Here is a 26,186-nt window from a genome sequence, read left to right as displayed (position 1 = left end):
TGTTCTTCAGTCCTGCAGACACTTCCATGTATCCTAAATTTTCAGGAAAAAAAGTCTGTATATTCCCAAGTACCTGCTTTGTTTACACATATTTAGGCTGTCTAGAATTTTGGTACAATTTGGGTTGTATAGGCTATCTTTGCAAATACTGCAATAGATCTAAAAGCAACTTTTTTTTTTTTAACTAAGACTCTACATGTAGTTAGCAAAGAGATAAAAAGAGGAGTCATCTAATTTGATTCAGAATCTGTCTAAATGATTCCATATTTCCTGAATTTATTTTTCCTAAGTAAACCACAATGTCTAGTGTAAGGTCTTTACATTTATTCATCACACTAGATGTTAAAACATTTAGCTAGGATTCCTGAGAAATATATCTATTTCAGAAATATGCAGGGAAACTAACTGCTGTATGTCTATATATTCACAACATACTATTTCCTGATAGAAAAATGTGGATTTTATGTGCCTGAAATGGTTTTGCAGCAGTTTTTGTTTAAACAGATTATGAGTGCATTGTTCTTAATATTAACTTGTCTATGAATCATCAAAAATTTACTGGATATAATAAGCATTCAAAAAAGCAGATATAGTTAATTCCTTACAGTAACAATATCAGGAGTTATTTCTATATGTTTACTGTATTGTAATGTATTTATAAATTAATTTAGGGATAATTGAAGTAATTCTAGAGTTTATCTGACACACAGAGAACATGCATAACAAGAGCTGAATGTAATGGATCTCAGAAACCAGCTATAATTTGATAAATAACCAAGACTTCTTTTGGTTAACTATCATAATGGCTAAAAAATTCGCAGCAGTCCTAGATGGGTGGAATATCTCAGTACAGATCAATATGTCAATACAGATGCATTATCACTGCTACCAAGAAAAAGTCATTAACCCATGGCCATTTGGTCGAAGAATAATCTTTACTGTTTATTTTTATAACACCATTTTATTATTAGAAGAGTCCCCATTAATATATCCATGAAATGCAGCAAATAGCACTCATTCTGGCAATGACTAATGGGATGAAATTTAACAAAACCAACTCTTGAATCCTACACGTGGGACAGAGTAATGCCAGGCACAAGCTGAGGGTCAACCTCCACGCTCTCTGCAGCTCCCTGACAGGGGAAGTGCAGAGGAAAGTGCTGATCCCTTCTCTCTGGGATCCACTGACAGGACACATGGGAATGGCTCAAAGGGGCACTAAGAGAGGTTCACACAGGACGTTGGGAAGCATTTCTTGACCAATACAGTGGTCAGACACTGCAGCAGACTTGCTAGAAAGGTGGTTGATGCGCCAAGGTTGTCAGTGTTTAAGAGGCATTTGGTCAATGCCATTGACAAGATGCTTTAACTTGGTCGGTGGTAAGGCAGTTGGACCAGGTGGTCATTGTAGATCCTTTCCAACTGTAGTCTGTTCTATTAATTCTCTTTGAGAGCTTCTTTATTTCTTGTATTCATTCTAAGAGATTTTACTTTTTTCCTCTCCATCACCCACAGTGTTCTAATGACTGTCGCATTTGCGGCACCTTCTTTTAGGACTTTCTAGTGGTGTTTGAATTTTAACTTCTAGTATGTCCTTGATTTCTGTAGATTCTGTTTGCTGATGGCACAGTGAGTAGGAGCCCTGATTCTGGTCCTGTCCTATCACCATCTACAATTCCAGGTAAAATTCAACGCTTATCAGAGCCAGAGCTTTTACCTAAGACCAGCACTAAGAAAGGTAACATTTCTTATGTTTTGGACAGATATGAAGCTTTAGTCTGAAAATTCTGACATTGTGAAAATGCAATTTTATCTGTACTCAGCTGTTGCATGTTGCTGTGTTACCTTCATAGCAAATAATTTCTCTCATACTCCAAATTTCTTATTCTTCTAATGTGGTAGGATCTAATAAGTAAAAAGTTGTGTAAGAGCTTCATTGGTATCAGAATGAACATTAAGTCTTTTTTGAAAGAAATCTTGTAACTACAGTAGTGTTAAAGCCTTACTTTTGTCTTACAGCTTTTAGTCTTTGTATTAAGAAATGCTTCTCTCACAGAGGATACATTTTACTTTCTCACTCTGTGTATTCCAAGGCTCCTACTATTGGTCATTATCAATTGGTCGTATGGACTTGTGGTTGGTGGTAATATAGCCTATTATTCTTATTGTATTTTTATTTTTACTGAGAAAGAACCATATAATGTTTGCTTCATACCTTAGAATGTAGTCCAAGATCACTGTCAGTATTACTTTGTACACAGAATAATTCTGACCTTAGAATGTAGTCCAAGATCACTGTCAGTATTAGTTTGTACACAGAATAATTCTGACCTGTCATACTGACATACAATTTATTGGAAATTTGTGAATAAAAATTGCTGCCAAACAGAAAGATGTCTCAAAAAGAGACTTTTTGAGTGAAGTTCAGTCCTTTTTCTTAGGATATTCCTTTAAATAACTGCAAAGATGTTAGAGAACAACTCTTACAAACCATTTTCCAATATGAATTCTCGGTATCTGTGACTAGTGTATGTCCTTTTTTCCTTGTGCTTTATTTATGATCACTTTTTCACCTTCCTCACCTTTCTTCTCCTCTGATTATTCTTGACAAATTTCTGGTGATGAGTTTAAGCTACTTTGGTTTTGGAGTGCTTTTTTGCTCTTTCAGCCTGCTTTCTGGACTATGCTCTTGTCTTTTGCATACACTTAGTCTAAGTTGTTTTTCCTGAATATAGGAGACAAGAGTTCTCTATAGCATTCTTAAGTTCTCTCCAATTGCCTTTCATAATGAGTTCTTCATCCTTTTCTTCTAATGCACCATAGGACTGGTGGCATTAGCATGCTATTTACTTTTTCTGTAAGGAAACACATTAGATAAGGCTAGTTCAGGAGCATGTCTTTGAGTAAAAGGAGCTGTAATTTTCTTCTAGCCTGTTAAATAGTTCATTTTGCTATTCTGTCAAAAGCAACGTTCACAAACTCTGTGCTTTACTGGTTTTGTCTTTTGTCTTAGAGAATATCAAGTCTGATACAGAAATTTTTATTTCTGCAGGAAAAGGCAGTGACAAGAACGTTCCATTATACTCACCCAAGGTTGAAGAGTTTGAAAAGGCCAGTTCTATGCAACCTAAGGCAGGAACCTGGATAACAACAACTCCATTAGGCATTCAAGTGGGAACAGAGGGTGCAACAAAAATGGATCTGAAGCCACTCTTAATGTATCAGGCCACAAACCCACCTGATGGAACGGTATTGCTGCTTTTGTGTTACTATAGCACTGTCTATAACTACAAGACAGGGCTGCCATCACATACCTTGTAGGATTTGCTCTTTGAAAAGATCCTACAGGTTGTGTTATTGCACTGTTTGAGATGAAGGAGCTTTAGATTTTGAAGAAAATATGGTTCCTCTGTCTCTGAAGTAGATGAAGATGTGGTAGTCAAGCTTCCTGAGAGCTTCAGTCTTGATGCCTTATATTGTTGCTGCTGTCACAAGTATCATAGTGCCAACATAAATGAGTAGTCCTTCATTCTTTCAGATTATGACTGTACGAGAAGATGAAGTGATAATTGTTGAGAAGCCGGGTGGTAACAGAGTAGTAGAGCATGCTGATGGTACCAGGATCACAACTTTTTATGAAAAATGTGAAGGCCTTTCTGTACCAGAGGGTAGTGTGGAAACAGGTAACATCAAAAGGGAAGCACTTACTTTTCTTGCACTTGACATATCTTGTGAAGCAGAAACTTGTCAAAATATATAATAAATGTGGCTTATACCAGTAGCCTAGGTAACAGATCCAGTAGTGTAGTCTAGGTTTGGTTTGTTTGCTTTCTTTCAACAGTATATTCAGTTCAAAAAATATACTGTTGCAATTAATTAAATTTCCTTCTTTCATACCTATATGGTCCTCTTTCACCAAGAGACCACAGTGCCAGAGTTTTAGTGTGTTCTTTGCCCTCTCTCCACCTGCCCTAATAATTACAAGGAAGATGCCTTGAGTTTTAACTGAAGAGGTATGTAAGGACCAAGGCATCCTTATATTCCCCAGTGAAGCCATGGATTCACCAGCCTTGGAGATACTGAATATGTGAATATGGCTGTGGAAAATGTCCTGCCAAGAAAAATGAAACTTATATTTGCCTGAAATAAGTGGGGCTAGAGGTCATTCTTCTGGCTGGTGTTGTATTTTATATGACTGCTTCATTTGCAAGACAAGTCCTGTCCTCCTTAATTAAAATGAAGGGGACATTTACTCTGTGTGTGTCTGGACTGTTCAAACAGTGTAGGAAAAGACCATTATTGAGTTAGCAGAAAATGTTTAGGAACATCTCCCTGTGGGATTTTAAAAGTCAAGAGATCCTTGAACTGATCTGTCTCTTCAATGAAAAGGCAATAACCAGATTAACATACCTGTTTCATTTGTTTTCCAGTATTTGTGTTGTTGAATAGGAATTTCTTCACATTTTAGAGCTTGCATTACAGGCACAAAGAATTTCAGGGATCCAACTTGTATATTACAAATATCCAGGTCATTATGGTTAGTACCATACTTGGTACATTAGAGTGTACTTTCCTGGACAACTACAGATGGTTACAGATATTTTTTGCTGTCAGGTTTTTCTATATTGAATTCACAGTCCAGAACTTCAAAGATTGTGTATTGTTTATACAACATAAAAATATGTGATAAAGGATGCTTATGTTTATGAAGGTCTTGTACTAAGGAGATAAAGATCCAGCACTATGAGAGATAAAGTAAATTGAATCATAAATTTCCATGATTCTTGTGCTCCTGTCTCATTGTCCTGTATTAATTCTTAGATGAACCCTCAGAAGCCATCACAAAGAAGCTAAAAGGTACACGAGTAGAGAATCCTGAGTTTGCTACTGTTATAACTAATTGTGAGGATGGTAGCTGTTGTACTATCTTTGGAGATGGGACATCTATTCTAGCAAAGCCACAAGGAACATATCAGGTGGGAATTATTTTTAGTTGGTGTCAGTGACATTTAATCTTTGTGTTCCAAGTTCCCTGCCATTAGCAGCTCTCACCTTAATTACCTCTCTTCTCTATAATCTTCATTAATCCTATTATTCCATCTCTTTCATACTCTGCCAATTTAGATACTTACTCACAAATGTACATTATATCTAAATCAGACTTAAATTTCCTGAAGTTAAATATTGCAGAGATTCAGATCAGCCTACCTCTTGGACCTCATCTTCCTTCTTTCTCTCCCTTTGATTCCTCTGAACTAGATGTTTCAGTATTGAATGTCTGAAAGCTGTCCTCTTAATTTGTATCTGTTCTTCATTTTCACCTTTAAATTAAAGTTTTCACCTGTGAGGGTTGAATCTCTTCCCTTTTTGCTTTTCCCTTTGTTTGTGTTATAGGTTTTACCCAGCAAGGGAGGCTTTCTTTTCTTTGATGAAGATTGCTCAGCAGTTTATAGCCATGAAGTTTATGATTTCAATAGCAAGGAAGAAGAGAAACAAGCAGGGAGATATATTATGAAGCACACTTCCAGCACTATTTGTGAGATGATGGATCCTAAAGGAAATACTTTCAAGGTAAAATACATGGAAGAAAACAAGTTTCTGCATTCTAATTTTATCTTATAAACTTCTCTCAAAATCAAATTGTAACCTTGTAATATTTATAGTAGCCAGAATCAGGTCTCTTATATCTTCTTGACTGATGGATATCCTTTTTTATATATATTTATCTCTTTTTAGTGAGACTGAAACATGACGTACAGTTTAGCTCACCTGTAAAGTTCCCTTAATTAGCATGATTTGTACTATAGCAAAAAATCAGCTCTTCAAGTGAGGATTAAAAACTGTGCGTGTCAGATGTAGTTCATGGACTGTCCTAAATCACCTCTATTTAGATTGTATCTTGAAAAGTATTTTTCATTTGTAGGTCATTGTTAGTTATCTTGTTTGAATATGTTAATGTCACATTACTTAATAAGCACATTGTATTTTCAAGAAGGAAAATACTGTAGAAATTCACTCAATGCATCAATGTCTGTCTTGAGTATACAGTTACCTGGCTTGATCAGTGAGTGAGTATTTTAATGTAACAGTTCTTGGGCATTTATTAAATATCAGCATGTGATGTTAGTATTTATGCTACAACATGTCTTTCTAGAAATGTTTTGGGTGTTTTATTGTCTTTTCGGTTTTCCTCTTTATTTCTTTTTTCTGTGGAAAAAATTTGCTCATCACGAAATGGTTTCTTCTGTCTCTTTCATTGGGCTAGGTTATGTTAAAGTTCACCAACAAGTCACTGTTTTAAAAGGATTGTTTAATTCAAGTAATTTCACATAATTTTTGCTGTAGGTCCTGGCTGATGGCAGCACAGATGTGTGCATTCCCAGCATTGGCTCTGATGACAAGGAGGACACAAGTTCAGCAGCAGATGAGGTTAACAAACCTATCACTTACGATGAGCATGCCCCCAGGTAAACTGCCTTGCATTCGTAGGTTAACTCTTTCTTTTCTTCACTACACAGTATTTGTACAGGGTTCATATATTTGTGCTCCCTTTGTTCAGTACTCTATTTGCACATTTGATGCCATCACGTTGGAGTGCTGCTTTCTTGATACAGCCCCATATATGTGTTTGGATGTGCAGGTTTTTCATCATCTCTGCAGATGGTTCTGGAACGGAGCTCCTGCGAAAAAAAAAAAGATGTCCACAAGTATGTGGCTGAGGCCTGCAGTGATCCTGCCACTGTAGTCTTGCAGGATCCTGTACAAGAGCAACCAGGTAGAAAACTTTTCTTCCCTGACAGACATTCTTTCTATATTAATGGAAAAAATTGCAACGTTTCAAAACTCTTTATTTGGGCAGGAAATGTTTTTACCCTTGTAAATAAGGGTCCACACTTCCAGGAGTGAAAGAAAGGAGTTTGGGGGAAAACTCTGGGAGGCAGAGAATTAACTGAAGGACACTGTTAAGGGATAAGTGAACAAACAAATGGCATATCTTTATCCACTCTCAGTCACACAAATAAAATAAAAATATATTAAAAATATAAAATAAAAATAAAATATATTCATTGTGTTTATCATAAAAAATTGAATGTGTCACAATCTCCATTATTGATATAGCAATGAGGACAGTGATGCCCTGATGTTGACCCTTAGCCTGTCTGTTTGAAAGGATACATATTAAAAAGCTGAAAAAACATGACTGGAATTGCCAATACTACATGGTATCAACCACCTTGTAGTAGCAACATAAGAAGCTATGTCCTGGAATTGTTGGTTGTCATTGTAAAGTTAGTTGGAGATGCTGTGTTTCTATAAAAGACACTGGTGCAACAGATAGATGCTAACAAAAAATATTTTTAAAAGAGAGGAAAGTATGGTTCCCCTGGATATGAGGGGTGATAAGGAAAGTTTTTTTCAAGCTATACTGTACTAAGACATATTTCTCATAGAGTTATGTCGAAAAACATATGACATAAAACAGCTTTCCCACTTACTACTCTTACAAGGTGTTGCACATTTTTAAATGTACTGGTATTCACAAAAATGACGGGTTCTCCATTGTAGAAACCAAATTAAATAATTTTGCCCTGGAAAAAAGAAAAAATGAAGGGACATGGAGGGAGCCAGAAAAATGCAGAAGGTGAAAAGATCAGAAAGATGGAGACCATACATACCCAGTCAAAATCCCAATTAAGAAAATTTACCTACAACCAGCAATCGTTTGTAATCGTAGCACTAATTTTCCACACTTCCTGCTCCACCTTTCACAATACTGGCTCTATTTGTCTTGACAATAAGTCTTCACAATTTTGTATCATTGTGACGAAGTACCTCAATGGTGATATCCATTTTGAAGGTCACCTGTGGGGTAGATCATAGTAGAGTAAGTAATTTTTGGATTGGGCTGGAAAAAACATTTTGAAAAACATTAAAATTTATGCAGACAATACAAATAAATCATCTCTAATGGAATCCATCCAGAGATCAGGTTATGAACTATAAAACACAGTGAAGAATTATGCATGTTCTGAATATGTTGTACTACTTCTGAAATCAGTATTCAGTACACGTGAGTCAATGCTCTGCTCTTCCTTGTTTGGGCTACTCCTCACACTATACAACTGAGCTGTTAAACAAGAATCAAAGCAAGTAGCATAAGCAATTTATTGTTAAAAATGCGCTGAGTAATCTAACTTGTACAACTATTCTATAACCAACTCAGTGACCTGCTACTATCCATGGATATGTGGAGTTTTATCTGTTAGTAATAAGATTTTATGTAGATAAATAAATGTTTTTTTCTGCAGGTCTGAGACACTTGTCCATTAATTTTTTTTTTAATTTGAACTGATTCTTAGCAAAATGTGTCTTTAAACCAGGTATTTTGAGTATTACTATCCTCCATCCTATGGCTGAAGCATCCCCCTGGGTAATGAAGAAAGAACCAGAGAGTATTATTCCTCCATATCTTCAATCAGAGATTCAGGATGAAACTTCTCCTCCTGAGGTATAATTGTTTTAAAACAGTCTTTTCATGTTAAAGCAATAGATGTTTGTCTCTGTGGGAAAATGAAGCCCTAAACAATGTGAATGTTAAATTCAGTTTATTAAGCAGACCGAGCAAAGGGTAGGCTGTGTCAGGGAATGTATGGTCCCATTCTTTTACACTTAGTGAGGGTATATATCAGTTTTAAGGGGAGTTCATCTTACCAGATTTTTTTAGGATAAATAAATTGTTCCCAGGAATCTACTGGCTTTATTTTCTAGGTCTATGATTCTAGAAGGAGAGCACATGCTTTTCATCTGAGACACATTGCCAATAGATGCATTTTTCATTAATGTAAGTGGCCTCTTGCTGTTTTTATTTGCTCCTCTTTGTTCAGGAGAAGATCACAAGTGCCCCAGCTGGAAGGTCTGTTTGGAAGGGTCTCAGCATTGGATCAGCACATTTGTCCATGCCAAGCCCTGTGCGAAAATGTCCCAAAAAGCTGCAAATCCGCCAGCTATTCCAGTATAAGCCACTCTGTGATGAACTAAGAGAAAAACTGCAGCTTTCCCTCAAGGTAGTTCAACCACATTTATTGATCCTTCCAATAAGCAATAGAGAACAGACAACTATCAAATTGTGTTTGATAAATGTGTAGTATATACCTAAGAAGAGGAAATCTACTACATTTGAAGAACAATTATTTCATACATAGACAGGTGCTATAAGTGTTTTTTTCTGAAAAAGTTTAATTGTTTCACTTACCTCTTATGAAACCTAGCTTTTTGGGCAAATACATGAGATCCAGTCCAGTATACATCACAGACTGTACTCTAACACACAGTTTCCTTGCTGTCAATATTGATATCTGTTACTTCACTTTTATTTTACTTAGGGTTTGTTTTCCTTCAAAAAGTCATAAGAATTTAAATCTGTGAAGCTGAACAAGAATTTCTAGCTCACCATAATTCTGCAGTTTACTTGGTCACTGAGACACACTCTGGTCTTGGTTATGTATTTGTTTCCATAAATCAATGTAGAATATTTCCAGGTTCCAGTCTGAGTTTTGTTACTCTATCCATGTCTAGGAAATAGTTGTGTAGCCTTCTGACAAAGTTTGTAGTCATCCCTCATTAGTGACTGGCTCATAGCAGGGAGCAGGCTATTCCTCCTGTGTCAGTGTTCTGAGATGGAGTCCAAAAGTGAGCAGCTTTGCCCTTCTCAGTGTTGGTGTAAAACATTCATTTATTTAATTCAGATTGTGAAGATGCTCTTAGAAGAGATTTTAGAGTCAAAACCACATTATTACCTAAGAATTAGAGAATAACAAAATATAGGTGTCCTTTAATTTATTCATTTAACCTATCTTGATAATGGCATTACACACTGAATTCGAAAGTTAACGGCATGTGAAATTTGTGAAGGTGGTAGCATATTGTAGCCAGTTAATTTTTTTCCCCCACATTACATTTCAAAGAAAACATGCTTGCAATAGAAAAACACTGGCAGCTGTTCAGCCCAGACATGTGTGGGATATGCAAGTCTGTCAGTATGAAATGTTACCAGTTTTTCGGTCTATAAATATATAAAAATTATTTTTTAATTTGCTTACTGATCTTTCAAAGGCAACTCTATAAAAGTTCCACACCAAAATGGTAAGGGAAGTCTCCCTCGCCTAGACCTATTGTTGATTTTTAGAGAAAGATTAATGCTGTTTGTTACATTGGGAAGGAAGAGCTGCAATTATTAGCACTGAAAAAGCAGTTGTAATAATTGCATAAATGTGCAGTGAAAATACCCTCATTGCTCATAAATCAATAATTAGTTAATTAATTTTTTTCCAGAATGAAATATCTTAAATCTTTAGCCACACCTTCACTTTTTCAGAGCAAAATTGAGATCTAAAGAAAATATTATTCTTCCTTTCTCCATCTCCTATAAGATTAAGAGATATAAAAAAGTGAAAAAGAACTAACACTGGAAACAGATTGCTTCTTCAAACCCATCTGTTAGTAAATTCTGTACTGCATGTAGCTTTCTGGCAGTGGTGTGTTTAAAACCCTTTTTTCCATCCAACTGATTGAAAGAAATGTCGGAAAACAGTTCTTTTCTGTAGCAGCTGGCATGATTATGTCAATGTGAATATCTATTTTAAGCCTACATCTGCATCTTTCTTGTTCTTTTTCATTGTTCCATCAGGAATATATAGACAACATCTTAAAGCGGGAAAATGAGCTGGAAGAAATGAATGTGAAAGAACCAAGAACAGAAGAGGAAAAGGAGAATGCTGCAAGTCTCCTTGAACTGATTACAGTGAGAAAAATCCAAATTTTAACTTCTTTCAACAAAACCCATGTATTGCATTGGAAGTGTGAGCCTTGAAACACCTTATCAATTCATAAATCAGCAAATGTCAGAGTAACACAGTGCCAGTTCTGGTGCAGATTAAAGCAGAGCCATGCTCAGCCTTCAGCTGGTCTGAATTCAGCTGGGTACTGCTGCCATTTTGGGAAGCGATGCTCTAAACAGTTCAAGAGTTTGGCTGTACTGAATGATATGTTCCCAAACACACAGACCAAAATTACTTTCCAGTAATTCACTTTTTTTAATATCCCCCAACATCAGGATGAAAATATTTCCAGTTTTCCATGAAAATGTTGTCATTGCACATAGGAGACTTTTATTTCAACCGCAGCCACCTCCATAGTAAAAATTTAAACCCTGCATTTGGGATAATACAAAAACAGCCTGGAGAAATATTGTTATTACTGCTGAGCAGCTTCTTTTTTTTTTTTTTTTTTTTTTTTTTTTTTTAATATAATCTGCAAATTTTCATGGATAATTAGAGCACAAAAAAGGAGAGGAACAGGTAATGGGAAGGGTAAATAGGGGAAGAGGATCACAGCTTTCTAGAAAGAGGGACAAAGAAATGATCTGTCAGTAACTCTATGTGCATCTATCCTCTAGGTAGACATTTATTGACTTTGATGAGACCCAGGTGCTTAATCTCACAGCTCAGTGAACTTGTTGATTGTCCTGGCTACATTCAGCACATTTCCAGTTACAGATTTCACACTGGACAACTCTTTTGTGAGCAGCAGTCACAGTGTGCACGCTGTGACCCAGGAATCAGTGTCACATTGCTCCCAAGTCTCCAATAGCTGTGTTAGAACCCAGACTGCCTGGTCACAGGAACTCTGGTTTCCAGTTAATTGCTTCAGAGACAGTGTGAGAATAAAGGAAGCACTTTAGTTTAGAGCCTCTTAACCCTCATTCACTTTACTGTAAGCCACATGAGATCTCCTCAGTAACAGAGCCTACAAATTCCTGAATACATTTCCCATTTGACTTGTTGGGAATATAAGTTTAATACAATATAAGTATATCTTGTTCAAGTTTTTTGCAGAAGGATTTGGATTTGATTAGGAATTAGCTATTTATTTATTAGCTCAACCAATTAGGTTGAGCTAATAAAAACTAACCATATAAAATACAAAGCTATCCGTGAAGTGGGTCATCAAGAAGGAAACAAATACCTATTTAGAACAGGGAAATTACACTTCATTTCATTTTTTCCCAGCTTATATTTTTCTAACACACTGAAATACCTGACAGTGTGACTACAAGAATGGGGGTAACAACATAGTACTTGTTTACAATATAAATCCTTTGAACAAGAAGCTATTGTTGTGAATTTTATTTCTCATTTAGTCACAGTTATTCCTTCTTCATTGCAGTCCTTCCCTGACTGGCAGAAGTCAGCTGAAAAGCTCAGCAATAGAGGTAATAAAAAATGAATTACCTGTATTTTTAAAATTTAAGGTATCATAATAAGTTTAAAAGTATTGTAATGTTTTTAAAGAGGGAATATAAAGGTGAATTCATCTATGCGCTATGGACATCTTCTGTGTGACTTTCATAGGTGATTAGAACTTGCTAGCATCAATGATCCAGTACCTCTGAAAAATAATTCCTGGTTTTAGGCATGTGTATTTGACATTTTGTCTCGCATTTCCATATGTAAAGAGTTTTCTTAGGTATAAGAACTATGACAACACTTGGCTACTTTTATGCAAGTAACAACTTTTCAGACAAGTTTTTCAAAGCAACTAAGTAAATCCTGGTTATTTATTACACTTCAAAATCTAATCTCACTCCATCACGTGTTGGGGTTACATTCACCTACCAAAGGGAAAAGATGGAGCAATGTATCATGAATTTCTGTTAAAGGTTTCACAAGGTATTTATTAACATCGATCAATGTTTTCAATATGTACAATCTAAAATTAAGATGTCTGTTTCTTTATAAAAACCCATAAGCCTTTTCTGTAGAAAAATTCATTGCCATCTATCCCATAGTGATGCTTATCTTTAAAGTGTTATTTTTCTGCCCTTCATATCTTGTCAAGAGTATTTCTACATGTCAAAAAGCCTCATACTGTGCAAAGTAAACAGAAACTGCTGCAACAAATGCTTGCTGAACAGTTTCCTTTTAAATGAAGCCATAATTTTAATGTAATATTGCTAATAAAGAAGATTGTGGGAGAGAAAAGCTCTTTGAAATAGTTAAAAATAGAAAATGCTGAAAATAAAATCATATTTTATGGCAAAAAGTTGACAAAAAAAAAAAAACAGCCCCATATTTTGAAGTTTGAACTTATGTAATTCCCAGAACACTAAGAGATATAGTCTAATAGGACCATGTCTCTCAAATACTCAAATCTCCTAAATTTTGCCACAGAAAATTGTTTTCAGCCAAGGAAATTTCCTTGGACCCAGGATTTAGCTTCAAGGTACAAAGTAAACAACACACTTTATAAAATATGTCAGAGGATGGGGCAACTCTTTAGTAAAGCCCCAGAGCTGGTCACAATATTAAATGTGGAAAGACTGGCATTTCTCCATTATACATATTGAACTAGTAGTTCCTTCTATGAGAATGTTAGTTATGGCTGCTTTACAACCTCAATTAAGCACAAGCAAGCTTAAGCAAGTTAAATGTAATAAGGGTCCCTGAAAGCCCACATTATTTTCTTAAGCTGTAGATAGAGACCTCAGAGCACCCCAGTTAGAAAGTGTCTGAATATCAGCAGCTTTTCCCACTCACAGGTATTTGTATCTTGAAAGAATGTAAAGATACATCCAGAAATACAGGGTGGGAGTGTGCACTTGATCTCCTTGTCCTTTCAGTATTGGGTTCCATTTCTTACCTGTTTTTGTTCTGATCTTGATTTTGGAATTAAGTTCTTTCTGCCTTTTTCCTCACAGTAACAACAACTCTGTTAGGTTTCCCTAAGTAGATGCAGAAAGATGCATTAAAAATGATGTTTTTTCTTCATAACACCTAACACTGCTTAGCAAAGCACACCCATTCAGTAATACCCTTCACCTTGCAGCCCATGTGAGTGAGCTGTATGAAGAGGCAGTGGCTCCTCCTGCCCAGGGTCACACAGAGAAGACAAGCACTGCACAAAAAGAGGACCAGCAGCAGAGGTAGGACAGAGCAGCAAGGACTGGTGCAAATGTAAATAACACAAAGGGTGAAGCCAAGCACAGAGTGAAGGCACTGTGCTTTACTGACTGTCATTAAGGACTGAGACCTAAATCCCTAGATACATATGGCAGTGTTTTAATGTCTTATCCTGTGATTATTTTGTCCCTCTATGTCTCTCTTTCCTTATCTGAAAGATAATTCAAAGCTTGTTGGGAAAGGATTTTGAACGTTTCTTGGACTGAATGATCTAATAAAAATGCAGATATGAGCAAACAGGTTTGTGCAAACCATACAAGTTCAAGTCAGGAGTCACCTAAGGTGTTTACATAACATACTCTCATAAAAAGCATTTTCTTTTCAGGGTTATATTGTAAATATTTTGTATTTATAAAAGACTCCTAGTTTTCTCATTCCCACTATTCTCTCTTTTTATCTTCCGGGTGATTCAGTCCAGAAGAAGTAACATCCAAGTGGCAAAGCAAACTAGAACAGAACAGGTAATAATATTAGTAGGATCAAATTATTTTATGAGCCAGCTTAATCTACTTTTGTAAAGAATGTTACTGATTTCACCAGGTCCTGGGTGATGGTCCAATGGCTTGTCTGCATATAATGGGTATTTTTTCTGCTCAACAGAAATGCTGAATAAATGGTTTGAGTCTCTGTTTTTTGGCCCCCCCAAAACCTAACGGCATTACTGTTGACTTACACCGTGCAAAACAAGGCTGCAGTCAGAATCCCTGTGTTTCATTTCTGGTTCTGCCACTAGTATGAAAAACACTGTATATTAATATTTTCAAATGCTGATACTTTAGGTTAAGATTCAGGCATTCCACAAATGAAAGCTGATTTTTTCAAATAGAACCCCAGATATGTCTCACATGGTAGTGTTTCAAAGCTTCTTTAGGCAAAACTGTCTCAGCTCTCTCAAACTCTCCTCACATGAAAGGTCTTACAAAAACCTTAATCATCTTCGTGGCCCTTTTGTGCACCAGACTGTTCAAAAGTGGACACAGCACTCCATGTGAGGCTTTCCATATTGTTTCTTAATTACATTCTAACTTGCATGAAATAGAAAAACCTCTTAGAGTTTCACAGATACATTTTACTATAGCATTTCACACTGTTTTGGATCCTATTTTTAAAAATACTTCAAATATATAAATGTGAGCAGCCACCACCCAAGAACATCAAATGCAATTCTGGCTCTAAAAGCAGTGTTAAAAATTTCAGTTTTAAGAGTGATCATTTCATAGCTGATATTAGACCCTGCAAGTCAGTGAAACTCTAGTAGTGTAAAACTGGGCTAAATCAAGCTGAAAACATGACTGATCCTTACTCTGGTCAACCTTACCTTTAGAAGTTTGAACATTTTCTTCTGTATCCACAGAGCCATCAAGTCTTTCTGTGATAAAATAAGGAAATTAGATGAGTTTTGTGCTCAAAATTTTAGCAATGCATATGGAATACCAATTCTTAGCTTGAAGTGTTTGTTGGAAGGTTGGAAAGACACTAGTGGCAGTCCCTGACATGTTTCGTGAGGTTTAGAGAAATGGAATATGTTCTGAGGAGGAGCTCTTCATAGCAGGCGACTCATTGTCCATGTGCATTCTGATCAGACCAGTCAATCTTTAATCCACCTCTAAGAAAATTGCCAATTACAAGAATATTACTTCATGTGATGAACCAGGGAAAAAAATGTCACTTGCCTTCACCAAATCCATCTTGATGCATAACACTGAAAAACAGGGTGAACTCATGTATAATGCTTTTTTCTGTCTTTTCATTACCAACAATGTGAAAAACGTCTCTAGGAAAGAATTGGATGAACAGAAGACTACATTTATGGCAATAAAAAACAGAATATTTGCTCCATATTTTGAATCTGAATTCAGCAAAGGCTTTTTCCAAGAAAAGGTAATGCAGTGGAAAATTTTATGAGTTTTGTTAGGCTAGCTAGTATCTCCCATCCTCCCAAAGACAATTTTGGGTTCATATCTCAGCCTCTATCTCAACAAAGCATTATAAAGGACAGCTGTGGCAGAATTAATACTGGGAATTATATGCCCTTGTAAAGGAAATCCTATCTTGAAGATGGTATATATTCACTGAGTACAAACTCTATAAAATTCCTTACATAAACTCTGGAGAGAGCCTGATTCAGAGCAAAGCTCAACCTCAGGTGTTTTTACTTACCCCTCAACCCCCTCTCCTTGCTTATTAGAAAGTGAATAAGTAAAACAAACATTCCTAATTTAGAGGTGATCTTGGGGGCTTTCCTACTGTAATCTCATCTGGTAAATGCTGTAAGTGCATAAAGCCTGCTCAGAAATGTAGATTGCAATTGGATGTAACTACTTATATCTCTTTTATAGTTCTTTGGTTCTGCTTATTTGTTTTCTTTGCATTCCTTTTTTTTTTTTTTTTTTTTTCTTTTTTTTTTTTTTTTTTTTTTGCAAGGGGAAGAGGGTGTCTGCTGGCTGGTTTTCCCAGGTGTTTAGTTTGGAAACCCAAGCCATCTTTCTTCCTTTCTCTAGTTTCCTGATTTGGAAGCAATGTCTAAGGAACTTCCTCCACTTCAAAAAGAAGAAAGTGTGACTTTCCCTCTGTGGATGTTAAGAGAACCCAGTGGAGGTAATCTCCTGTCTGGCATCCGGTTTCTACCTTCTTCAGGAGGAAGAAGCTTTTGCAGACATCACTGAATGTGGAAGAACCATCAGCTTTGGATGCTAAGCTGAAGAATTGGGCTATGAATGAAGAGTGGATAGATGAAAAATGCTCAAGAAAAACTTGAATGGAATAAATAACAGTTACGGGTGGATGAGCAAGAACCAAGGAGGACAAGTTTAGAAAATAATTAGTATGACTAGGAAAAATATGGGAGATTGATTTCTGAAACTCAGTAATAAGAGGGAACTGGTGCAAAAACAATATGGGATAGGAAACATGCAGGCTAAGGATAGACTGGAGGATATAGGAGGAAAGCAGTGACTCCATGACAGGAAGCAGTGAAAGAGGGAATCATTATCTCAGGCTTGAGCTTTCCAGAACTGAGAGGAATACTTAATTCTGTTTAAAAAGCAGCCCTGACAAGTTACTGAAATTATATAGTGAGGTTAAAAGTCACGTACAGCAAAGATTCATATCAGGAAAATAGTCCTCTGTGGGGCTTTATCAGATCCCCACTAATTCCCATATATTTTCATTTTCAATCACTAAGACCTGTCCTGGATTGTCTTTTAGTCCATTATGGCTTAGAGTTCAGTTAGCCAGAGAACAAGAAATGACCAATCATACAACAGGCATTTTTGAGATCCCTGTGGCCCAGTAGAGCAAAATGCCACATGCAGAATTTTCCCAGCTTCTTATGGTTACATAGACAACTATGCAAGATTGTCTAAATTAAAGTGCCAAAGACTGTGATTTTGTTTCACGTTTATGAGAACGATGGTGATCATAAAAAACACTTGATTCAGTTTTCCATTATTTTCCCTTTAGCGGCTGAATTTGATACCACAAGTGATTCGTCACTTTCGTCTGGCCTTCCACTGCAGGATCCTTCCAAACAAGATGATGGTTCCAGCACCACAACAGGTACACCTGCCTTCCAGAATGTAGGTGGAGCAGCTTGGTATCATTTAATAACTTCTGACACAATATTTGCAATACAAATTTTAATCCACCTGTCACCTTTTCATGCTTTTGGAAATTTTTTCCCTTCCAGACCTAAACACTGCAGAAAGAGCAGAAGAGACTCCCTTTCAACATAAAGTTCCAAGTCTGATGGTGGATGTTACAGGACAGACAAGAAAAAATAAAGTAATATTACCATCATACCTTCAGGAGAAAAAACCAAACACCATACCAAATGAAAAGGTAAAAATAATACCTTTCATGTCAATATTCATGTCCTCTTGAATCATCTCTTTTCCATAAAATCTTCACCCTGGAGCAATACTGGAAGGTGTTTTGAATCTGTTTACTGTAACATGGCTGTTGCACTTTATTTATGCTTACAGACAATTCTAGAAGTACCTTTCCTCTCAGCTGCTAGGAAAAATTCATTCTGTATCAGGCACCTACATGAAAGCTCTGTTTCCAAAGAGCAGAGCTTTCCCCATTTCCCCTAAGACACTCAACAGCTTAATACATCTGTAAACTCAAACCAGTATAAATTTTCAGACACTATTCAGGTGCTTCTTAAGTTTTTACTCAAATTAGGTTGTCTTTTATGTAATTCTTCAGGGTGAGTGGACAGAGGTCAAATATATGTTAAAGTAATTCTCTACCTGACTTAATGGCCACCAACTGTATCTTTGTCTCATATTTTGCCGCAAAGATAGAAGATCCTGCCTCAGGAAAGCTCAGCACATCATCTCTTGCAACAAGACAGGATCTTACCGGCTTCCATCTCATCCCACCCAGGGTGACATTTGGAGTGCTAAAAGAAGGCTGCACCTATGCAACTACTGTAATCATGAAGAATGTTGGTGTGAACTTTTCAAGGTTAATTTGAATTCTTAGTACCCTGGGTTTTATCTCTCCAAAGAGATCCTGACAAAAATCAAGTACAGTTTCTCTGGAGCCACCACTCCAGAGAAAGTGCAGGAATTCTGACAGGCAGTTTAGAGGTCTGCCAGAGCTTTCCATAAGGTGGAGCCATGCCCTAGGAATGCCTCTCCTATTGCCTTGTCTTTAACAACTTCTGGTGCAAGGCCATGCTGGTAAACTGTACTTCAGGGAGAATGAAATCCACAGGATCAGTTCCAGAGTAATGCAAAAGTAAAGGTCATATCTGATCAAATGATCTTTAAAAATCTGAACAGTAGGAAGTTGCATTCACAAAAGTACTGAATCACACATGTGAAACAATCAGTTACAAACGAGGAAGCAAAACTTCTGCTTTAGTTGGTACCATTTAATTAGAGATTATTTGCACAAAATTCATGCCAGTATCATGCCTTCTGCAATAGAATCACATCAAAGGACATTAAATAAAGATTGTTATGGACTTTTGGGTCTGTAACATACAGGTGTTTGCCAAGAAGCTGTTTGTACTTCAGCTTCCTTTGAATGTGTAGGTTTAAAATGCTGCTGTTTCACATTCTGTTGTGTTAACAAGCTGTTTGAAGGCTTACTTTAGCCCATTCACCTGCTCCTTTGGGGTTTTTGTGTTAGAAACCTGAGCCTTGGCAAGAAGCCCAACTTGTACATTTATGATGGAAAGGATGAGCTAAGAAATTCTGCTGTCATTTAAAAAAGCAGAGGAAAAGCAGGCAGTCTGTTTCCTAGATATAATTTCTCCTGCCTGAAACAGTTTCTGGCAAACTGATTCTCTTCTCTTTCTGACAGGTTTCGGGTGAAGCAGCCACCTCCACACACAGGACTGAGAGTGATGTACACACCAGGACCTGTAGGTTACACAGGAGAAATTTTGGGTTTTTTTCTAGACTCAGCTGGCCCTCAGGCTAGCTAGGGCACCTTTCTGGGACAGCAGCTGTCTGGGAATAGAGCTGCCAGGGTATACAGTTCTGTTTAAAGTTATTTGAAGTGATGCTGTCTTCCACCATCCCTCTTCCACCATTGGCTAAGCACCTCATGCACTCGAGTCTCAGCCTGTGCCAGAATGCAGAGGGATAAAAATGTAAACTTCAGTGGAAAGCAGCAGGTCAAGCAGTGAGTTATAGAAAGCTTTTTCAATGCAAACAGGATTACTCTACCACTGCCTCTGAGTTTTCCCTTCTGCTTAGGGTGTTTGTTATATCTGTTCTGTCCTATGCCTAGACTTAACTTCCTGTCCTGATACCTTCAGGATTTGAACCTAGTAAACTATTGCCTCAATCCTTTCTTCTCCTGCTTTCAACTGTTTTCCACCTAAAGTTTTTTTATCTAGCAAAGCACCATAGCACATTAAATTATCCCACTAAGTAGGAAGCTTTCATGCTTTCTGTCTTTGTTCAGTCTCTCTTTTCACCTGCCTGTTATCTCTGAATAAATAGTGCTGGTCCAGAGCCTTAGCCACAACTCAGTACTTAAAATCATAGAATAGTGTGGGTTGGAAGGAATCTTTAAAGGCCCCAATTGAGAGAGAAGGATGGTGTAGGGGACAGTGTCAAAGGCCTTGCAGAAATCCATCTAGATGGCTGGAATAATTTCCATTCTTTTATTTTCTCCTCACATCTGCCCCTTTTGTACCTCCCCTACCTTTATGTTCTTTTTAGAACAGAATATTTTACTTCATTTCATTTGGAAAGGACTTGCAATGGCCTTCTAGTCCAACTGCTTGACCACTTCAGGGCTAGCCAGAAGTTAAAGCACAGTGTTAAGGACACTATCTTAATGCCTCTAACACTGACAGGCATGGGGCATCAACCACCAAGGACTGCTGGAGGGGACCATGTATGAAATTTGCACCTTACCTGTGAATCATTCTCCGTTTCTCCTAGGTGGCAGCAGGCTTGCAGGCTGAACTGGAGATAGAGATTTTTGCCATGCTAATTGGAGGGAAAGACACTGGTGGCCTTGAAGAAGTTTCCCATAATATTGAAATATTAACAGAAACTGAAACTCTTCTCCTGCCTGTGAAAGCAAATATCCTTTTTTGTCTTATTTCTTACACACACCTTATAGCATCAACCCTGGGGATCATCTTCCTGTTGGGAGCCTCAAGCATTGTTTCCAGTGTAGGCTGTTGCAGTAGCAAGCTTTACTGTCCTTTTCAGAAATACACAAATAGGTGTTTTCCAAAGCTCAACAAATGAGCAATTTAATATTCTGATGCCAAACACATTTTACATCAGAATAATGTGGTTTGAAAAGTAGGGAAAGGAAGAACAGAAACTCAGAAAGATGTTACTTTTAAGAAATAAATTAATAGGAACTCTTTCCCATCACCCCTCACGAAAATACTTTACTACATATTTGCATCTGTGGTACAACAAAATGATGTATTGTCCTGATATTAAACAGGCAAATGGGACAATCCCTGCAGCAGCAAAGATGCAAACACAGATGCACATGAACACTGTCAGAAATGAGCCTGTGTAGGTTTAATGGGCTTTTCAGTTGTTTAACTAATGACAGCAGTACAGTAAAAGAGCCAAGTCAATAGCTATTATTTCTATTTTCCTTGTGCTCCAGGTGAAGTTCCATTTGACATTTATCAAATTTACACTTAGAAGTCTGGGAGGAGTCCTCTGGAAACCTATAAAAGAAATAAGAAGGCAAGCTACATCCAAACATACCAGAAACTTCATTCACAGTAAGGACCACTCGTACCAAAGAAAGAACTTCAGGATTTTCTAAGCCTGACCAGAGTAATAGCTAAACAGCAACTCCTCTGAGGCTTTATATGCTCTGGATGAGACATTGAAACTCCTCAAATTTACTTTACATTGACCCAAAGAAACCTTTCATGCCTATAATTGCAGAGCTGAGCTAGACAGAACTAGTGGCATAGCAGCCAAACCAGCTGTTGTTCTGTTCCCACTCACCCAATCCTCAGACAGAGTTGTAGACCAGCCTCCAAAACATGTGCCCTTCCCCCATATTTTACCTGTTCCTATAATCTTTGAATTGAGAGCACTAGTCTGGATTCAAGATGTGTTATAACCTTTCTTCCAGAATTCATTCCTACCTCCACATATGATTTTACTTAAAGGTAGCTTAGATCCTTAACATGTATTCCACCTGTGTTATCCAGTGACATTTATGAGTGTCGCCCAGAAGGATACCCCCAAGGAGGGATGGCAGCAGCAGTCCAGGCAGTTCCTACAAATCCCAAGCCACGGTTACGGATTACACTCCCACGAAAGCCTTGCAGTTAGTGTGAGTACTGGATGCAGTGACACCAGCTGTAAATTAAAGTATAGTTGTTTTACCTACTCTTCACCTCATCAGCAGCATCCTGAACAAAGTTCATGCAAATGATGCACCTATCACACTGACTTGGTAACTGTGACAAGAAAAGGGAAGCACTGGATGAGATTAACCAAAGCACTCATTACAAGGGAACTGCTGGTCATTACAATTGCTCAGCAGAGGCACCCACAGCAGTGCCTCCTCAGTCCTGTCCCAAATCCTTCATTTACTGTCTCCACATTAAACAAGTCCTTGAGCCTCCTGGCAGCTGGATTTACTACAGTTAAGCCCTAATAAATCAGCCTCTCTTCTTTAACATCTTTCACTTTCTAAAACCATGTCTTATTGGTGACCTGTTGACACTGACAGCAAGTGTATTAAGGGACAGGAGTCCTACAGGTAGGGCAGCCTCAGTGACAAGTTCAAATACACACCACCCTCTGCACACACAGCACCTTTCTGCAGCCCTACAGAATCAGTCTATATGAAGAATCACAGAACATCCTTAGTTAGAAGGGATTCACAAGGATCACATCCAGCTCCTGGCCCTGCACAGAATATCCCAAGTCACACCATGTGCCTGAGAATATTGTTCAAACACTTCCTGAACTCTGTCAGGCTTGGTGCTCTGACTACTTCTGTAGGAAGCCTGTTGCAGTGTCCAACCATCCTCTGGGTGAGGAACCTTTTCCTGATATCTCACCTAACTCTTCCCTGACACAGTTTCAGACCATTGCCTTGGGTTCTGTCACTGGTCAGCAGAGAGATCAGTGCCTGCCCCTCCTCTTCCTCTCATGAAGATGGTGAAGACTGCAATGAGGTCTCCCCTCAGTCTCCTCCAGGCTGAACAGACTGCATGACCTCAGCCACTCCTCACAAGGCTTTCCCTCAAGGCCCTTCACTATCCTTGTAGCCCTCCTTTGGATGCTTTCTAGAAGTGTCTTAGAATGGTTAAGTCTTCCCTGACAACAAGAAATATTGGGAATTTCTCACTAACTACCAGCCAACATGTTTAATATTAGGCTAGTGTTCACCTCACCCCCATGAGCTCAGGCACTCTACAGTACAATTGATGGTGACAGTTCATAAACAGGAACCCTGTTACAGATGTCTCTCCTTAGCTCAAAGTCCCTGATTGCTTCATATGTGTAACACTGACATGATCTTTCTCTTTCAACTTAAGCATCTGTAAGCCTGCCATATTATCTAACCAATCAGCAAAGAAATTCCAGCTGTATGTCATTTCCTCTCCTCTAGAGAAAAACGAAAGTGACCACATCAGTCTGTTCTGAAAAACTTCACAAACATGTAACTCTGACTGCTGCATCTGCTCTAGGACTGCCCAGTATACATCAACTATAGCTTATTTTCCTGTTTAAATATCTCCTTACCTTTTCCAGTGGGGGATTTTACCCCCAGAGTAACACACAATTACAGTCTAGAAAAATAACCGATTTAATGCCTTCCACATCAGGATTTACTACCTGGAGCTCATTACGAAGGCAGTTTAGACAAACTTCTCTCACTTCGTATTGAAACAAAAGAGAAATACTCACCCAGTCAGTTCACATTTAAGTGAGACACCCCCAGTCAAGAGAAATTCTGATCAGGGTCATCTTCCATGGTAAGCACAAAGGGAGAGAAATTAACTACCTAGTATTCTCCTCCCACACGTCTAATCCAGCCAATCATAGCTGCTGTCACCACAGCCAAACCTCCCTCTTCTGACAGTGTCCTTTTGTGAATTGATTGATAATTCCTACTGAAGCTGGCTGCAGCTATCCCATGCTACCCAAACAACTGTACCTAATGCCTCTTTGAACATTCCTCCCCTCAAAGTCTCCTGGACTCAAAACAATATCCATCTTAGACATGTCAAGGAACTCTGGATTGGTTGGTTTAGTCTCACAAAATATGGAACACTGACACTTCTAGGTTAAGTCCTGTAATTGGTCATAGTCTTGTTCAGTCACCCAGAACAGAAACAGCCAAGTCACTGCAGAGGCACCATGAGAACTTTTAAGGTTCCATCACCAGATTCAGCAATTCTCTCTACTGAGATCTAGAAACTTCCCTGCAATATTAAACTTGATTACAAATTTGCCACGCTTCCTAGCGGAGATCAACAAGCAAAACATCACTGATCAAGCATCACCTGACCAAACTTAGTCCTATGTCATTATATTTTCTTAGTTATTTCACATGAATATTTAAAACATTTCAAAAGTATTCTCTTAACATACTCAGAATTAAATACCACACAGGAAACTGTGCATGAAAGTCTTCAGTATTCCTAAGCAGGCTGTCCATCCTGAATGTGTGGCTATGATTTTTATATAATTCAATTTGTGCAATAAAAGCAAACCCCTAATCTACTTGAAACCTGTGTAATAAATCCATCTTCATGTTGTTCCCTTCCAATAGAAAAATACCAAATCTGAAGCCAGTCTGTAGCAATCACAGTGCTCACACAACACTTGCAAAGAATCTGGACGTAATTTCTGGCTTTTGTTCAACATACAAAGGTGGAGCCGATATTTCTTGTTTTTCTTCTTTCCATTCATGTTAATTTTCTGTCCTCTTCCACTACAGGTTAAAGCCCTAGAAGATCAGCATGAGGATCAGCAGCACTGAAATACCTAGATTTTAATCCAACCTTATGGAAACATCCAATGTAATTTCTTCATTTATTTAATCAGATTAAATGAGAATAAATATTTTGCCTTTTCCTTATTTTGCCTTAATAGGAAAGGTGGTCCAAAAGTTGCACAATCTCCTGATGTGGCTGTCTGAAGTGCAAAAAGTGGAAAGATTTGCGTATTTCAATCCTACTACAGAGCAATGCTGCACAGTTCCCACTAAGTTTGTTTTTAAAAGGCATTACATTTCTAATAACCTGTGCTGAGGAACCTGAAATCTTTTCCAAGTACTGGGAATGCACCAGGTTTCAACGCAGTCAACTGTGATTCTTCAGGAGCTGTTGACCTGCTCTAGTCTTTTAATTCCAAAGTTTCTGTTTGCTTTCACAATCACAGGCTTAACTTTCTGTGTGCTCACCTACCTTTAATAAGTTGCAAATACCAGAGAGGTTGCAAGTACAAAAACTTACACTTAACAAGAGAGGGATTCTTATACCCTCTTGCTCACAGTCACACATGAGCATCTTCAAATGTTCATCAGCTCATTTCTCTTCATAGTGGAAGACAGAGCCACTTAGAGGTGGTCTCTTCCCCCTCCTTGTTCCCACCTACACAGCAATAACTAAAAGAAAGATCACAGGCTCTTTCTGAGCCACCATATTAGTGTGTCCAAGTGCAGCTCTGCTCCTGTTTATGAATTCATTACTTACAAGGTCCTTTCCCATGCTTCATCCTTTTTCCAACATGTGACATGCTGAAAGAAAGATGGGGAATTTTCCTTGATACATGCAGATGACTTGTTCTCTCAACACTTCACAGTGACTGAGAATCCCACAATTAACAGCATTAACAGCAGCTTTCACCAGTGTGAAATATGAATGCCAGTTCTGAACCCTCTCATCCACACTGTTAGATGAAGATACGTATTTTAACAATACAGATTTAAGCCTGCCCTGTACTCAAAAGTGCTTTCCATGCTCAGGTTATTTCACCCAAGAACAAGCAAATTGATCTCCCAAGGATATTAATATTCCTATTAGAGGACTCTTGGCACAGGACAGACCTCTTCCATTTAAAGCATCTGCTGGACTCTGTCAGCAGCCACCTGAGTCCTGCATTAGTACAGATCCATCACAAATGATACAAATCTGAGAACCACAAGGAAACTTCAAGAGGGCAGCCATGTCAGCAGCCAGGGAGAGAGAACAACTTTCCAACACCTAAAATACCTTTTCTCCAAGGATTCCTCCCTAATACCAGTGACAGCAGACAGACACAAAAGTGAAGGAATTCCACCTCTTCCAACTTAGATCAGACGATACCTGTCATCATTGTAAGATGACTGCATCCCAAGCTACTCTTCTATATAACCATTTACATCCTTCCCATCAGCCCTGAGTTCACGTGCCTGTGGCCATGTTTGGTTTTTTTCCTTCCAGGCCTCCCAGCAGATGATCAAACAGCAGTTCATTACACAGCATCTATAACATCTACCTCCATGTCATTAAGGTAAACAGAGGAACAGTCAGCCTTCCCCTTTTGGAACCTGGTTTTGACATCTTTCTCCTCAGTCAATTCAACTGAGGGTGCACTGTGGTGTCACAAGCCAGCTCTCCATCTGAACCACTTGTTTTTCCAGTGGGCTGGCCTATTTCAGCAGCAGATAATGTGGATGATAGATGTCAACTGACTTTACCCACAAAGC

General features: G+C 38.0%; 1 protein-coding gene across 1 annotated transcript in view; it reads left to right on the top strand.

Annotated features, from left to right (window-relative positions):
- The window catches only part of SPAG17 (sperm associated antigen 17), an 88,674-nt gene extending 65,276 nt beyond the window's left edge, over window positions 1–23,398 (top strand). Inside the window, 22 exon segments of the mRNA XM_056483180.1 lie at window positions 1,609–1,738; window positions 3,053–3,249; window positions 3,539–3,683; window positions 4,822–4,976; window positions 5,395–5,571; window positions 6,346–6,467; window positions 6,641–6,689; window positions 6,691–6,775; window positions 8,382–8,509; window positions 8,886–9,065; window positions 10,688–10,801; window positions 12,226–12,271; window positions 13,885–13,981; window positions 14,432–14,479; window positions 15,797–15,899; window positions 16,520–16,616; window positions 17,481–17,576; window positions 17,707–17,858; window positions 18,322–18,488; window positions 19,335–19,395; window positions 20,429–20,573; window positions 21,672–23,398. Of these exon segments, the coding sequence (XP_056339155.1) occupies window positions 1,609–1,738; window positions 3,053–3,249; window positions 3,539–3,683; window positions 4,822–4,976; window positions 5,395–5,571; window positions 6,346–6,467; window positions 6,641–6,689; window positions 6,691–6,775; window positions 8,382–8,509; window positions 8,886–9,065; window positions 10,688–10,801; window positions 12,226–12,271; window positions 13,885–13,981; window positions 14,432–14,479; window positions 15,797–15,899; window positions 16,520–16,616; window positions 17,481–17,576; window positions 17,707–17,858; window positions 18,322–18,488; window positions 19,335–19,395; window positions 20,429–20,573; window positions 21,672–21,808 (2,631 nt within the window). The 3' untranslated portion in view covers window positions 21,809–23,398.
- Window positions 23,399–26,186: the final 2,788 nt, after the last annotated feature.

This window comes from Oenanthe melanoleuca, chromosome 1, assembly GCF_029582105.1.
Source record: "Oenanthe melanoleuca isolate GR-GAL-2019-014 chromosome 1, OMel1.0, whole genome shotgun sequence".
In the NCBI taxonomy this organism is placed as follows: Eukaryota; Metazoa; Chordata; class Aves; order Passeriformes; family Muscicapidae; genus Oenanthe; species Oenanthe melanoleuca.
This window is presented reverse-complemented; position numbering and strand designations above follow the sequence as displayed.